General features: G+C 49.0%; 2 protein-coding genes across 10 annotated transcripts in view; one reads left to right on the top strand and one right to left on the bottom strand.

Moving 5' to 3' along the window:
* Positions 1 to 8,232, bottom strand: part of CCDC159 (coiled-coil domain containing 159) — a 23,595-nt gene extending 15,363 nt beyond the window's left edge. Inside the window, exons 1-2 of one of the 3 annotated variants that reach the window (XM_084835659.1) lie at positions 8,015 to 8,232; positions 704 to 838 (exon numbers count right to left, since the gene is read on the bottom strand). In XM_084835659.1, coding sequence (XP_084691785.1) covers positions 704 to 829 — 126 coding nt within the window. In that variant the 5' untranslated portion in view covers positions 830 to 838; positions 8,015 to 8,232. Of the gene's footprint in view, positions 1 to 703; positions 839 to 5,425; positions 5,886 to 8,014 lie in introns of those variants that run through there. The other 2 variants (XM_084835657.1, XM_084835658.1) reach the window with 2 other exon arrangements.
* On the top strand, positions 5,674 to 16,487 carry TMEM205 (transmembrane protein 205). Of its 7 annotated transcripts, none has more exons than XR_014787965.1 (5): positions 5,674 to 5,740; positions 8,278 to 8,393; positions 8,842 to 9,005; positions 12,194 to 12,958; positions 13,077 to 16,487. XR_014787965.1 is itself a non-coding variant. In XM_084835654.1 (4 exons), exons 2-4 carry the CDS (start codon positions 8,294 to 8,296, stop codon positions 12,494 to 12,496), a joined length of 567 nt encoding a protein of 188 aa, XP_084691780.1. In that variant the 5' UTR covers positions 5,674 to 5,740; positions 8,278 to 8,293; the 3' UTR covers positions 12,497 to 16,487. The 7 variants fall into 7 exon arrangements, 4 of the variants coding, with proteins under 4 accessions (XP_084691780.1, XP_084691779.1, XP_084691778.1 ...); XR_014787964.1 differs by having other exon boundaries at positions 5,674 to 6,078; XR_014787966.1 differs by lacking the exon at positions 5,674 to 5,740 and adding an exon at positions 6,282 to 7,323.

Genomic DNA, 16,487 nt, shown 5'->3' with positions numbered 1-16,487 from the left:
TTGTTTAGGGCTTTGAATGTCAGCAGCAAAACCTTGAACATGGCTTGGTAGCTAATAGGCAGCCCGTGCAGTTCTTTTAATACAGGTGTAATATGTGTATATCTAGGTGCTCCACTGAGCACCTGGATATACACTAGCTTCAGCTTCCAAATCAGGTGCAAGGGCAGCCCCGCATAGAGCTCATTACAGTAATCAAATCATGGAGTTACTAGTGCAGGAATCACTGTGGCTCAGCTATTCCTGTCCAGGAATGGGCATAGCTGGCGCACCAGCCAAAGTTGGTAACGTGTGCCACTGAAGTCACCTGGGTCTCCAGTGACAAGGATGGATCCAGGAACACCCTCAAACTACACACCTGCTCCTTCAGAAGGGGTGCAACCCTGCCCAGAAAACACCCCAATTCCCAGATCTGGGAAATGCCCACCCAGAAGGGTCTCTGTCTTAGCTTCAGTTTACTAGCTCTCATCCAACCCATAACTGCCCGTTACAGCCAGGGTATTTAAACAACCAGGGTCCAACAGTCCAGGACTTCCACTCCCAATCATCTTTTAGCACAGGGGTGGGGAACACATCTCCCTTCAGATTTGTGGGATTGTAACTCCCATCAGCCCCAGCCAACACAGCCAATAGAGGGGGGAGTTACAGTCCAACAACATCTGGAAGGCCACACTCTCCCATCCTTGCTTTTGCAGAACGCAAGCACCATTCTCTTGCTGTCCTCTGGAATCCTGGCCAAGACGCTTACTGCTGATGTCGCGCTGTCTGCCCTAGCCAGGTACCAGCTAGGCGAGATGTCTCGATTCTTCTCATCCTGGGCAACTGTCATCATAGTTGACCCCTGGGAGACAGAAACAGAGGTGGCACCAATTCTGTAATTCTATTTGGCAGCAGAACCAAAGAAGAGAGAGCCACACAAACTACCTGGGGGCAGGAGGCTGGAATTAGAGTGTTGCCCCTCCAACACCTTCGCTTCCTTTGCGAAGTCGAGCACATGGAATCTGCTCCTGTTGAGGAGCTGACTGATTCTCAACAAGGAATATTGCCTAGAGGCCCTGGGGATGAGGTGTTCTCACTAGTTAGGTGGGCAAACTGTGGCCTTCCAGATGCTTTGGCCTACAATTTCCATCAGGCCTAGGCAGCATAGTCAGTGGTGAGGGCTGTTTCGAGTTGTAGGCCAAAACAAGTTACCACCCCTGAGCTATTTGCTCAGGCACACCTTGTAGCACACAGGTGACTAGATTGCCTTGGCTCACTTGCTAGATTCAGCTGAAGGGGGGGGGGACCTGTGGCCTTCCAGTTGTTGTTGGACTCCAACTCCAATCACCCCTGACCATTGGCTGGGCTGATGGGAGCTGGAGTCCAACAACATCTTAAGGGCCACATGCTGCTCACCCCCCGAGCTATAGGTAAATTCTCCACGACTGCAGCAGAGTGGCTTTAGTTTCACAGGATGATCTGGGAGAGGACAGGTGGGTGGGTGGATGAGTGGCTCTGCTGCCTCATCGCACCGAGCTACATCGTCTGAAGGCCTTTTGATCCATTCCAGCTTTATGAGGCCACCAGGAGATTTTACTCCTTACTCGTTGGCAGGAATGGGAGTAAAAAGCACAAAACCAAAGAAGACCTCTATGTTTTTATCCAAAGTTGATGGCTGGTCACAGAAAAGTGTTCAGCAATGAGCATTCGTTACAACACTTCATATATGGGGGTGCCCCAAAACAATGTGCGGACTCATATGAGGCTAAGTGGCTGCTGCTTCTAAAGCTGGGAGTCAGCCTTCTAAAAGCATTTGATTTTTAAATTATCACAATGCCTCCTGTACTGATCCAACTCTAGCCTAGCCACTGGGTAGCTTTATTTCAGCCTTCCCCAACCCGGGGCCTCCTGATGTTTTGGACTACAACTCCCAGGATTCCTGACTATCGGCCACACTGGCTGGAGCTTATGGTAGTTGAAGTCCAAAACATCTGGAGGGCACCAGGTTGGGGAAGGCTTCTTTACTGTATAGAGACAAACGCACACATAGAGGAGCCCTGATAGCTATGGGGGTGCTCGGCCCTTTCCCCCAGATCTCTGCCCCAAATTCTGCCCTTAAGAATGAGAGTCTGTCTCCCCAGCACCCCCTTTTGGGAGCTTAGTCTAGATGAGTTGAGAGTGTCAAATACTGTGTTTCCTCGCTCCCATATTTTTGGACTACATCTCCTACCATCCCCAGCCACTGGCTATGCTGGCTGGGCCTGATAACAGTTGGAGTCCAACTTCATCCAGAAGGCTACAGGTTCTCCACTCCTGCTGTAAGCAAAATGACATGTCTGTTTATCAAATAGCTTCCTTCTACCCGTCTGGCTGTGTCTAGTTAGATTCTACTGATCAGAGATTGGCCCAGCTTTGGGGGGTTCTTTTATTTATAGAATAGTTACTTATGCCACAATTCTCTGGTTGTACTTATTTTTTACTGATTTTAAGTCATAAGAATTATGTATTGTTAAGTTATGCACCGTATAGGGCATTTGTTTTTAAACCATAGCTATTTGTTCTGGAAGGTAAGAAGGCAGGCAGGCAAAGAATCTCAGACTGCAGGGCTGGGAAAGACCTCTGACTCAGCCTTTGGTGAGCCACAGCCCATTAGAGAGGACAATGTGGGCTCTGGAGTTTGGGCCAGGATTGAGGGGCAAACAGTGGAGGACAGTGACCATCTTCATGCCCTGCTTATGGGTGTCACAGAAACATCTGGCTGACCACCATCAGGAACAGGACACAGGATTAGATGGACCTACCTGCATCTGATCCAGCAACTGCTTATGTCCAAAAGCAGGAGTGGGGAACCTGAGCCTGCCCCAGATGTTGGACTACAACTCCTAACATCCCTAACCATTGCTGGCTGGGGCTGATGGGAGTTGGAATTCAACATCATGCCACATGTTCCCCACCCCTGTCCTAATGGAAGGAATGGTATCCCTTTTTATTTCAGTGGGCTTGCCTGGTAGAATTTCCCAGTGGAAGATTCCCTCTGTCTGGAGTGAAAGCTAATGCAGCTTTCCCTTAGCATGCCCCAACATTGATACATAACACTCTCCTACCAGATCCCCCCTATTGCTTGCTTGATGTGGACCATAAACCTTCTGAGCAAGGTCTGCCCCACTCCCTGAAAGGAGATGCAGGGCAGAAAAAGCATCAACAAAGCAAATAGGTCCAGCTGGCTCAACCAAGTGAGTCACTCTCATCATTTATACACAGTTTAGCCCACAGGTGGTACTTAAGGAAGTACCAGAAGTAGAGGTTGAACCTCCCCTGCAAAGGGACCTGGCTCTGTGGTTTCAAGCATATGGGCTGGAGGTGCAATGATATGCCACTAGATGGTACTGTAAGGCCATAGTTTCCTACAGGTCACACTGATTCACAATTCCAAAATTTCGCCTTGGTCAAGACTGCAGGCAAGTCTGTAGCCAGAAATGGGGGGGGGGGGCCAGTGGCCAGAAATGGGGAGGCGGGCTGTGGCAGGGGAGGGGGGGGTGCTACAGGTACTGAAGAGAGGAATTAATGCAGAATAACTGGAGCTTATTACATACAGCCCAATATGTCCAAAGTTATTGAACTGTACTCAATATTAGTGAAATAAAATTTAACATCATAAAAATTTTAAAGCAAGTGCCTAGTCCCTGTCATCCCAGTGATTTTACACTCCTTCACCAGAACTCTGGAAGGTGGGAGCAGGTTTGCTTCTTGGTGAGTAATAGTCTAGAGTGTGGCCTGCATGGTTTTTCCCAAAACTCCAAATGTAAAAGTGTTAGAGAAACTTACTTCATATAATGGGAAAAGCTGAAAATTCAGAGAAGGGAATATCCCCGAGGGAGCCAGGCCTGCAGAGATGGCCCCCTCCCTGTAGTCCCTGTGGCTACAGCCCTCACTGGCATGTGAACCTAGTTATGAATGGGCAGCTACAGCAGTATGTAGAGCAGCCTTCCTCAACCGGGTCATTGGCCATGCTGGCTGGGGATGCTGGGAGTTGTAGTCCAACACATCTGGAGGGCCCTGCATTGGGGAAGGCTGATGTTGAGCTCTCGTCCCTTACGAAAACTCAACCACAAAGGAGGTGTTACTCAACCTGCTCCTTCAGCCTAGAAGGTAGGGACAGAAGGCTATGCAGACCTTACTATAGATGGAGCGGGAGGGGGCGCTAGGGGATGGCAGAGGCATTTGAAGACAGGCTGTGGCTGGGGGAAGAGAATACTGCACTGCTCTGCTTGGCCCTGTTTGGTCTCTGTACATCCCTGTGTTCATCTTTGAAGCTATTTCGTAAGACTGTATATGAGAACTGAGAAATGAAAACTGCAGCAGTCATGTGATGGTGTGCAGGACCAGCCCCACCATGCAGCAGTAACCTATTTCAGACAGCACCATGAAGGGGGCTGCGGGGTGGAGATGAAGGTAGGAACTGTTGTTTGAATGGTGCATCAAGACTTTTAAAATGGCGGCCTTATGGGGAGGGGAGGCCCTGTTGGGGCTCAGGGTGCAACATGGCTTGGGTGGCACAGACTGTGTCATTCTGTTTGTCCTCAGAACCACCCAAGGGACGAGGTAAGGCAGAGCGAGCGGGGCTGCTCCAAGGCTACCCAGTGCCAATGCATGGCTGCGTGGGGATTTGCATCTGGGTCTCTGTGGCCCATGGCTAACACCCTAAGACAGGGGTGGGCAACTTGTAGGCCAAAACATCTGGAAGGCCACAACTCCCAATCAGCCCTTACCACTGGTTATGCTGGGAGTTGTACGGTAAAATATCTGGAGGGCCAACAGTTACCCATCCCTGCTCTAAGATGCGTGTAGCTCCAGTCAGAAGAAGGGATCGTGCCACCCTTGGTCACTAAGCCAGCTCACATTGGCAAAGGCCACAGAATGGATCCACAGCAGAGGTGAGACCAGGTGAGGCGGTCCCCACCCTACCAGTGGTCCAAGAGACCAGGACGCTTGCTACTGAGCCACACTGTCCTCCATTTCAGCATTTCTCAGGCCCTTTTAAAAAAATGTAGGGCCCCAAACATCCTCCACCCGTCAAGCCCCCTAAACTGGCAGCCCCCTTCGCAGCTGCCAAGCACACAGTATCTTCCTATGTGCAGCCCACTGGCGTGTGGAGAGCTACCCGTGGGAAGTCGGACACGAATCCGACATGGGCATTTGGAAGAGGGCCGGCGCAGGGCATCCCTCAGGCTGGCTGCTAAGACCAGCTAGTCAGGGAAGGAGCAGGGGAGAGCCGCGCGGCTCGGCGTTCTCCCTGCCCCAGCCACTGCCGTGGTTACGAGTGGCTGCGGCGCTGAACCTCTGGGCTGGCTGGGAAAAAGCGCTCCTCCGAGGGGGCTAGAACTTCGCGCGCCCCCTTCCTGGTGCCTCCCCGAGCGGGAGGGGGAGCATCTCCCCCCCCGCCCTTTACCTTCGTGGCCAACATCTTCCCCTCCAGCGCGTCCATATTCCAGCGCCCCCCTCGCCCACGGAGCCCTGGGGCCGCAGCACTGCCCCGCCCGGCTCAGAAGGCGGGAGAGGAGAGCGGCCGCCCTCCGCCAGCCCCCGGCAATGTGCAACAAAGGGGCGTGGCCCCGCCCGGCTCCGCCTCCCTTCATGACGCTCCCGCGCGGCCGCCGCCGCCATTGGGCGGCCGGGGCTGGGCGGGGCTGGGCTGCCGCGCCCGCGAAGGAGCTGCGTGGGCATTAGGCCGCTTACGGAGGCGCTGCCCGAGGAGCGGAAAGAGGTGGGTGCTCTGAGGAGCGCGGGGACGGGCCGCCGCCCCTTGTGGGCGGGCGTGGAAGTGGGGAGGGAGTGCAGCAGCTTCCCAATGAGCCCCTTCTCCGCTGTCTGCGGGAGAGCCTGGAGGGTTGTTCTGGCAGCCCCGCCGGGGTCCCCCGGAGGCTCGAAACGCGTGTGCTGTGCTCGCAGTGCAGCGGAGGGGGCTGCGCGGCCGCCCTCCTGTGGCGCGCTGGCTCCGGAGCAAGCCCTGCTGAACTCAGCGCAGGGAAGAGGCGGCTGCTTGGGCCGTCGGCTAATTGCAGAGACAACCCCCTTCTCGGCGTTTCACCAACCCGCAAACAGGTCCGACGGCAGCAATCTTCTGCATCCCATCGCCCGCCGCCTACATAGTCCTCCCGGCAGGCTCGCCGGGATGTGCGGCCTTTGGGCTTGGACTTTGCCCGCCCTCTGTCCCGTGCTCTGTGCAGTACTGCTCTGGACACCATCGGCTTGTCTCTGGCAAGCGACTGGGGTCGAAAAGACGGGGGAGGTCGGAGGATCTGAAGGGGGGTCGGCGTGTATGGGGGTGGGCTCGGACGGTCTACAGTCTGCCTTCCCTTAACCCTCGGGCTGCCATCCTGACAGTGGGGCTGACTTCTGGGTAACCTTGCAGAGGCTCTGCGCTGGGAATGGAACAGCCTTGGGAAAGCCAGTGTGGAATAATCCGGGGACCTTGCCAAGCAGCATATTTGGCACCGGCCTGACCACCCTTAGGAGTAAAGATCAGGGCATGTGGCCGGATGATAGTGGCTACATCTCCAGGAATAGAGTTTTTGCAGCCAGCATGGGCTGCACATTTACTGTTGAGAGTGAGTCACATTGAACTCTGTGGGGCTTACTGAATACTTAGTATTTTTTTGGTGTTTTAAAGTGTTCAGAGTGCTTCACCAGCGCTGGCCAAAGACACGTTGCTGCCTGAGGTGAAGGATAAGATGGTGCCCCACCCCCATGCCCATCACCTTGCCACCACTCCCCACCCCACAGCACTTGGCGCCTGAGGCAGCCACCTCACTCTGCCTAATGGTAGGGCCAGCCTTGTGCTTGTGAAGTGGCCAGTCTTATTATCCCCATATTTGAGAGGGGAGCTTGCCTAAGACCACCCAGTGCAGCCTTCCCCAATCTGGTGCCTTCCAGACGTGTTTGGACTACAATTCCCATATTCCCCAGCTGCACAGTGCATTCATGGCTGAGGTCTCTTGGTCATGATGGTGCAGCTGCTTTGAGTAAACATGCATGGGGATCCGTCTGCACATGACTCCTGCGGTGGGCTGGCCTGCCTCTCCCACCTCCTCTTATCTCCTTCTGCCAGCTGCTGATCCCAACTGTGTGGGGAGCGCAGTAGAGGTTCTCTAGTACTTTTGTGTTTTTGTAATATTTATAATTTTTATACTATTAGGGTGCTGCATAGGTGGCTGGTGGGATGCTGGGAGTTGTAGGACATTTTTTCTTTCTGAAAGTACATAGGATTGCACTCTTAAATTATATTATGAAATGGCTTATATGCCCAACAGCAAGATGGCTCACATCTCAGTAAAATACAAAAAAGCAGTAAGTAATATCTATTCTTAGAATCAACATGTTGAAATAAACAAGGAGAAAAATTTCAATAATTAACCAAATTAGATAATGAAATAACTGTTTTATTAAAGGTTAACATTGCAATCCTGGACTACTCAGGAGTAAGTTCCACTGCGTTCAATGGGACTTACTCCCAGGTAAGTGGATATAGGATTGCAGCCCAAAATGACTTGAGGCATCCATCAAGCTAATCCGATTCTTGGGCTAATCTTGGTATATAATACTTCACTTTTGTGTACCTGTAGTGGACTTCATTCATCTTCCACTTTTGCCTGTATCAGGAGCAGTGCTCTTTTTAAAAAGCACTTGTGTTATTTGGTGGGGTACTTCCTCTGCTAGAACTATATCCCATAGTTTGGCATGTCACAGCATGAAGATGAATATCCTCATGTTCCACAACAAATGGTTTAAAACTGATTATGGCTTCTCCTGTAGGTCAAGGGAGTATGGATAAGAGTTTGGTGCCAGCTCCACATTTTGCAGCAGGGGTGAGGAGAAAGATGAAAGGCAACCATATTATTATTTTGCAGAAAGGCACCATTAATATTTTGCAGAGGGTTTCAAGATGCATAAGGCTGCCCATTTAAACTGAACTGTTCCTCCCTTCCTTCCTGGTTTTTGTTCATGGCAATGGTGTTAAGTTGGACTGATTGAGACTTACTAGAATTCCCTTCCAGAAGTTGCTCGAGTTGCCTTGTCCTGTTTTTTTCTGAATCTTTGTGACACTGTGGATTTCCAGCACTCTCAGCAGGGCTCCCAGGATGGTTCATATGCCCTCCTCATTCTCTACTGCACTCAGCGTGTTGTGGGCATCAAATAAACGTGTGATGATACTAATGGAAGCAATTCACTGGGCTATCTTTGGGATGTCTTTCATCACCACCACCACCTTCTCACTTTTGGTTTCTCTCTACCCATTTCTAGGTGCCTTGGTACAAAGATGCCCACAGAAGGGGAGCCAAGTACCCTTATCAAAATCATCCAGCTTTTTTTCCTCTCCACAGCCTGGGGGATGCAGATATGGGTGACCTTTATTGCAGGTGTGTTTGTGCGGTTGTGTGTGGGGGGGGGGGAGAAACCTTGATGGTATTTTTGGCCTACACTAATCCAAAGGCTAGGTTATTTTTACAGGAGTGACAGGGAGGGGGAGCGAAACACCCTTATGTGGTGAATCGAGAGTTAGCAATCTGGTGCCCTCTAGGTGTTCTGGACTACATTCCCCATAATCCCTGGTCATTAGACATACTGGCTGGGGCTGGGGGAAGTTGCCTCCAAAACATCTGGGGGGAATCGGGTTGCCTACCTTTTCCTCTTACACCACTGCATTTAGCTGTTGGAAGGCCTGGCTCCCAGTCTCTGAGTTCTGTATAGAACCCAGGGGTCCCGGCTCCAAGAAGTTAGCCTGACCCCATAAACCGCTTCTCTTCTGTGGCTCGAACAGAACCCAGCCGATCTGTTGTAATGCCACCTACCCCTTCTCTGTCTTAGGGTTTGTTCTTTTCCGGAGTGTGAGCCGGCACACCTTTGGCCTGGTACAAAGCAAACTGTTTCCCTTCTATTTCTACACCCTGTTGGGCTGCACTTTCCTGAACCTTATCATCTTTGCTTCATACCACCCACGGGAGCATCTTAATACCATGGAAACTGTCCAGGTAAATACCAAGCGATGATGTCTTGCAACTTTTTTGTTTGGGACCAATGTGTGGGCAGGAAGTGCTCCTTTACATGGGCATCCCGAGAGTTTCTTAAGCTTGTCACAATTAAAGAGTTCAAGGGCACTTCCTGGAAGAGAGCTCCCAGTGCTACCAATCAGAAGACATTGTGCAGCTGTAATGCCGTTTTCTGCTTAATGGATTTTCTGCGTTATGAAAAAAAAGACTGAAGTAGTGGAAAAACACAGGAGGGTTACAAGTGGAAGATGACATTGTCTGGACCACCCTGTAAAATTCTGTGAATGAGGCAGGGCAATGGTGCTATAAAAGCCCCATCTGGAAGGACCCCAAATCACTGATTCCTCTGCAGTTGAAAGCCTCAAGCCGTTAGCCCATCTGACCCTGGGAAAACTCCGTCCTGACTGCAGGAGCTTCCAGACAAGGTCTTATTGTGGGGTCCTGATGGCATCATCTTCCATTTGTAACCTTTCCATGTTTTTCCGCTGCTGCTTCCATCATTTTTTCTTACCACAAAAAATACAGAGGTTCTCCATGACTGCTGAAAAATGTCCCAGGGTCAAGAAGGGCTAGCCTCACTTGGCCTTGATATTCAGCGACTGTTAGGCTTTCTATGGAGGCACATATGGTTCATATCAGATAAGAAGGTTGGTGGCCTCCTCCACTGGATGGAAGTAGCTTTTACTGTCATCCTTTTTACTGTCATAATGTGAAGCTCCCCCAAACATGGAGGGAACCATGGAGGATAGGGAGAGATAATCAAAAATATCAAAACCGGGTAGGTCCCTAAATATCTTCTCTCTGAGGTAAATGACAAAGCTTGAAATAGTTGGTTCATAAGTCATACAGGCCAAGATGAGTGTTTTTGAACCTTTATAAAAATTTTGCCTGCAATCCTATACACACTTACCTGAGAGTTTGTCCAGCTTAACTCAGGTGAGCTTATTTCTGAGTACACACCAGTAGGACTGCACTGTAAGTCCCCTTTCCACTTTATAAATTCACTAGATCTTCTGCATTTTCCTAGCTGTGAAACCTTGTTTGCTATAGAATCACCACCTTTCCCCAGCCCCCATCTCTTCCTCCAGCCTTCATTGCTACACCTCCAGAGAAAACCAAAGAATACCATAAAGAGATACATAATATAGTACATTATAAAGTAACAGAGAACTACACTATATTGGAATGTGTTATGTAATACTTAGGTACATTAGAAGAGTTCTGCTGGATCAGACCAAGGGCCCATCTAGTCCAGCATTCTGTTCACACAGTGGCCAACCAGCTGCCTGTGGGAAACCCACAAGCAGGACACGAGTGCAACAGCACCCTCCCACCCATGTTCCCTAGCACCTGTTGTACAGAGGCATAGAAAAGTACTCTGTATAATAATCTTTTGGGTTTTTCTGGTTTCTCTTTTTATCAGCATCCCCACCCACCATGTGTGTTGCTTCTGCTCTAGCCTGAGTTAATTGGCCCACTGTTGTCTTTCAGCATTTCGTGTTTAATGCAACCTTTGCTCTGGGAAAGCTAGTTAAGTGGATTTAAGGTCTAGCATAGGCGCAAACATGAGGGCAGACCTGACTTATTATTGACCTTTATAAGCCGCTCTGGGAGCCTTTTTTGGCTGAAGAGTGGAGTAAAAACACGTCAAATAAAGGATTGCACCTCTCATAAATCAGCCTTAGTTGTCAGAAACACAGAGCAGCAGGGGCCCAAGACCACAGGGGAGCGTTTGCAGTTCTTGATGCCAAAGGTGCTGAGTAATTGGGAAGGACTCATGCTAGTGCTGCCTCGAAGGGGCTGGTTTTTAGTTGACTGTCTTCCCCCAGGGGAGTGCTTTTGAATGGATGGAAATGCACAGCATCCCTGTGGTTTAGTGAAGAAGACCTATCTGCTGCAGTGTTCAAACTATTGAAAGGCAGGCAGGAGGAAGCATGGCACTTTTCACCTTGTTTTCCAAAGGTAGTCAAGACAGAGTCAGTTTGACTTTAATTTCCCTCTCTCTTTCTTAAACTTGAGTGTGTCAGCACTGGAAAAACCTGTTCAGAGTGGTTATGGAATCCGCTTTATTGGCAGCTGATCAGGCACCTAAGTACAGGCCATCTTGTTTTGGCACAGGTGGTAGGATTAGTTGATCCAGCAGGTAGGATCCATGGTGGTTAAAAAAGACACTGCAATACTACATTTCTTGTAGCCCCACCTTACAGATTTTGTCTAGAAAATCTTTGTTGATTTTTCAGTACCCAGCAGTCATATGTCTGCTTGTACCTCAAACAGGAGTCATTCTAAAAAAAATCACAGGAAAAGCATTCTCTGAGGCCCATTCTGTGAATGTCATAGCATGTTTTGTCATTTTACAGTGCAATCCTATGCATCTTAGGCCACCACTTAGTGCACAATATTGGAACCATATTACACCTGTCCAGAAAGATGTGCACTGGTTGCCAATTGTTTATTGTGTCGTATAGGCATTTCCACCCGCCCCGGAACACCCCCAGCCACTCCCCTTTTCGGCTGCTCCGCACTCCTTTTGCAAGTACGGAGGACGGGGCTGGAGGATTGTGCCCTCTATGTTGTAAATAAACAACATGTCTACTCAGAAGTAAGCCCTGTTGAGTTCAGTGGGTTTTACTCCCAGGGAAGTATGTATAAGATTGCAACCTTAGTTTAGCATATTCAGACTGGTTTTTAAAAAGCTTAATGGCTTACTCTCAACATACTTGAAAACCCAACCTTCCATCACCACTTCTCAGACTAGGTGAGAGATTATTTGTATGACAAGCAAAGATGCACAGACACACAGGCAAGGATTCTTGTGGCTGACAACAACTGTGTACCCCATTGCTCTAACACATTCTGCAGATGTCAAGGTATTCCATTTGAGTTGGATTTAAGCTGGACAGAGGGAAGTTAGTATTCATGTTGCACTGTCTCTTTTGGCGCAGTACTATTGACGCTATCACTTTCCTACATCTTTTGAAATTGGGTGGGCTAAGCATCTAACTGAATCGTGGGAAAGAATTGGTTGGGAAAACCAAATTCACCTCCTGCCCTTCCCCCCTCCCCACAAATGAGAGCATAACCCCAGATAAATAGCCCCAACAGGAAGGTTGTGTCATTTTGCACCCAAATTCTAGCACTGGACCTGATATCTTGTGTCTCCTTTGTAGATTGTGCACTTTTTCATCGGCCTCATCTTGGCTGCAACTAATGTCTCCTGGTTCTCCCTAGTCACCACCAAGACCATGTTCAAGATGCAGGAGATTGAAAGGGAGCATGGGCTCGGGGAAGAAGTGGGATGGTCAGGCCAGCGGGAGGCTTACCAGCTTTTGAAGGCGAAGGATGCCAAGTATCGGAGCCTGCGCCAGAAGTTCTTCAAGTTTCATGGCCTGTCCTCTCTCTGCAATCTGGCTTGTGTGTTCTGTACTGGTATGAATTTGGCATGCGTAGCACTGCACCTGGACAGCCTGTAGACTGCAGGGGGCACCCTTCCCCCTTCCTCCCATCTTTCCCTGCTTTTGCTGCAGGATTTATTTTCTAAGGAAAAAAACCCACGAGCTTTCTCCTGAAGCACTGATTACTCCCTGTATTTCTGAGCTACGCTGCTTGATGGTGTGGAGAAGGAGCTTGGCAGTGGCCTGAAATCGGTGCCTTGGAGTGAATAGTTATAGGAGCAACTGCCCACGCTTGAAACCTTAATTTCCCCCCATCACCACTGTGAATCATCAAGGGATGGTACGTTGAGACCTAGCCTAAAGTCCCTTTGGTCATACTCCCAGTTTTCAGATATCTTGATTTGGACGGTATTTTAACAGTTTTATTTTTACATCCCAGATTCGGTATGGCTAGCAACCTTTTTAACTTACACAAAATTATGAAGATACTTCTAACTAGGGACAACTAAAATGTCACCCCATGCTTGCTCTAGCCCACAGGTGGGCAACTTGTGGCCCTCCAGATGTTTTGGCCTACAACTTCCTTCAGCCCTAGCCAGCGTAACCAGTCGTGAGGGATGATAGAAGTTGTAGGCCGAAACATTTGAAGGGCCACAAGTTGACCCTGCTCTAGCCACTGAGCTCCTCCATTAGCTGAAAAGGGTCTGAACTACTTCTGACAAATGCCTAGGTTGTCTTTTCAGACCTCCAAAATGGGGAAGGTCTAGAGACCAGATCAGCTACTGTGAACATCTCCCCACAAGCCTGATGTGTTTGCCCTTAACACACTGTATGCCCCTCAGCTGACTGTAATAATGTGTGATGGAACAGGTACCCATCTGTGGCTACCACTCTCCCTACCTTCACATTCCATAAAACATAGCCATTTATTATTGGTTTGAGTAATGCCAATTAGGGAAACTTTTATTCCAACTGCAAAACCTTGATTTTTTAAAATGTAGTAGAGTGTTTTGCCTTTTTTTTGTTAATAGTGTCTTTGTATGTAATGAGAACAAACCGTGAGGTCACATAATACTAGTGCTGTGCTGAAAACCCACCTGCCCTTTTGCAACCTCTTCATTTCCAGGCAAAAGCGGTCATTTTTCTGCTTCTTTTGCAGGGATATTGAGAAGTTTGGTTAAATTTCTCAGGGTGCTGGGCTTCAGTTCTTGCCTTGCTGTAAGGAGGTGGCTGAGGGGTTCGTGTGCACTCTTTCTGTCACCATTTTATCCTGTTCTATCCTTGCCGCCTCTCCCCCTGCTTGAGCTTCCTGGAAAACCCCCTAAGGACTTCACACACACACACACACACACACACACACACACACCCGGCGGGGGCTTTCCAGTCCTGCTGTCTGCTGAGCACCTGGAACCTGAGTGAGGGGTTGTTGCTGTAGTTCAAAGGACTTTTAACAATAACAAAACCAAACCAAAAATGCTTTGCTCAGCCTTTAGGCCCTCAGCAGGCAGCAACACTGGAAAGCCCCAAGGGAGGAACTCCTGGCTAAGTCTTCTAGAGGGTTTTCCAGGAAGCACAAGCAGTCGGAGAGGCTGCAAGGACAATGGGATAAAAATGGTGAAAGAAAGAGTGCACATGAGCCCCTCAGTCACCTCCTTATGGTAAGGAAAGCATGGAAGCCCTGCACACTGAGAAATGTCTCAAATACTCACCCCTTCCCCAATTTTCACATGCAATTTTTTTTCCCCTCCCCCCAATGAATGGTTAAAAGTAAATAGATTGAAAAATTCAGCACAGTGCTACTTAATAGCTTTTGGCAGCAATCGTATACCCATTTACCTGGGAGTAAGTCCCACTGGGACTTACTTCTGAGTAGACATGGCTAGGATTGTGCTGTTTTTGTGTGTGCTACTTACTAGTTTCTAAAGGTGAAATCCTATGCATGTTTAGACAGAAAAAAACCCTACAACTCCTAGCATTCCTGTCTAAACATACATAGGATTGCACCCTAAGTATCTTTTGGTGTCTTTAAGCTGCACAAATGGCAGTTTAAACACACACACACTCCTTAGCAAAACAGCTGGAAAGAAGTCACAGTGTCATTCAGTCCAACAGAACTATCCTTCCTGCCATTTATTTTCACCCTTGCAAATGCCTTGAAGTGGTCACTCATTCCCGTTTTCTAGAGTGGAAACTTGGACTGAGAGTGACTTCTTACATCCATACAATTGAGGTGATGGAAGAAGTGGGAACTGAAACCAGGTTTGCTGGATAGAAGACCCGATTTCAGTCCATGGACCCACCTTCACTTCAGCTGTTCTCTTATTTCTTGTGTTGCCTGGATGGGAGAATACCTTCCTGGGACTCTTTGCCCTTTTTTCCCCTCTCCTGTTTTTAATGATAAATCAGGCCTTAAGTGCACATGGTGCAGTCCATGGACACTTTGGTGCATCTTTCCTTTCTCTCCCTTTCTGTATTGAAGGACCAGCAATAACCTGGGGCTTTCTGGAAATGGTAAGAGTGGTCAGCAGTTTTCTTGATATAAATGCGTTGGGCAGGATGTGGCTTGAATATAGAGACAGGCTTGCTGACCTCAGTTTTGTAGCTCTGGGGTAAGACAAGCCTTTGCTACTGTTCCTAGTAGTTTGGGCTAGTCCGGTAGGAGCCGTCTTCTATCTGATCTTTCATAACACACAGCGATAGAACAAGACAGCCTTGGCTCTTCTGAGTAGCACTGGGTGTGTCAGGAGCACCCTTGCTGCCTTCTGATATCCTCAAGTAGCCCAGAATCAACACACAGACAAAAGGGCTCTTTTTCAAGGCTTTATTTCCATTCAACCTAATGCTGCTTACAGATGCTAATTGCCTTAGCCTAAGAGGAAAGCTTAAGAGGGAGCAGCCTACCAGGGGATTCTAGCCTTAGGGAGTCAGTTGGTCTTGGTTTGGAGGGAAAGGGTGGGAAGCCTCTGAACTTAAGGGCTAGGAGGAGAGAGTCCACCCCTTTCCCATGGGGCACCGGGGCACCTCCTCTTGGTGCTCTCCATCTCCTGCTCGTCCCTGCGCTGGTGCCTCGCATCCAGAAGCTCCAGTTGTACCCCCTTTTCCCTGCCAGGGTCACTGTTACTCTCAGGAATGTGAGCAGGGAGGGACTCTCTCTCCAGCTGCGCTTCTGAAGAGTGAGCAGATTCCTCTCCCATGGTTTCTATCTCTTCCTCAGAATCAGAACTGCTTTGGGGCTCTATGGGCTCTGATCCAACCCTGACATCATGTGTGGCCTGCGAGAAGGCCTGGTAAGAAAAAATGTTACCCCTTCCTGCTTCAGGATGTAGCTAGATCAGCCTCCCCTAACCTGGTTCCCTTCAGATGTGTTGGACTACAACTTCATCACCCCCCAGGCAACATCAAAGGCTGAGCTAGATCAACTGTGCATGTTACTAGTTGAGGATGTTTTCAAAGTGCAAGGAGAGACTCCAGAATTCCAGTCTACCCCACCTGGAAAATATGTCAATTACTGATGAGAGGCTGAGCATCAAATTCCAGATACCTAAATGAGAATTTTTCAGTGGGAGCAAGACAGCCAGGGAACTCTGTCCCATACACAGCATAACATGAGGCATGGGGCTAAATGTTGTGACTGTCTACCAGCTAGGCAATGTGACTAAGAGAGCAATCCTATATCCCCTAGACAGCATCTAGGGGACACAGGATTTTTCAATTTCTGGGCTCTGCGGTTGGAACCAGGGCTTTGACCTCTGTGAAGGTAGGCTTGACTAGGCCTTGTAAGTAGTTTGGTTCAGGTGAGGTGCCTGATGGGAGTGTGAGTGAGACCATGAGAAGGTCATTATAATTTGCTCATAAGCAGGAATTCCTATCCACCAAAGTAACTCATCCCTAAAGATAAGGCCACTGTGCTGAGTACTAATTGATTTCTGAGCATGCATAGTGTGTTTTTCTTTGTTCTCCAACTTTCAGTCTGTATAAATGCATCCTGTTTTCTTTTGGGAGAGACAGTTTCGTCTGTCTCTCCGATGGCCATGATGTGCTTTAATAAATTTCTGACTGTTCGGTCTAA

Source organism: Heloderma suspectum, chromosome 2, assembly GCF_057233095.1.
Source record: "Heloderma suspectum isolate Gila_16-S chromosome 2, 16-S_ref, whole genome shotgun sequence".
In the NCBI taxonomy this organism is placed as follows: Eukaryota; Metazoa; Chordata; class Lepidosauria; order Squamata; family Helodermatidae; genus Heloderma; species Heloderma suspectum.
Note: the sequence above shows the minus strand (reverse complement) of the source record. Positions and strands in the feature narration are given on the sequence as shown.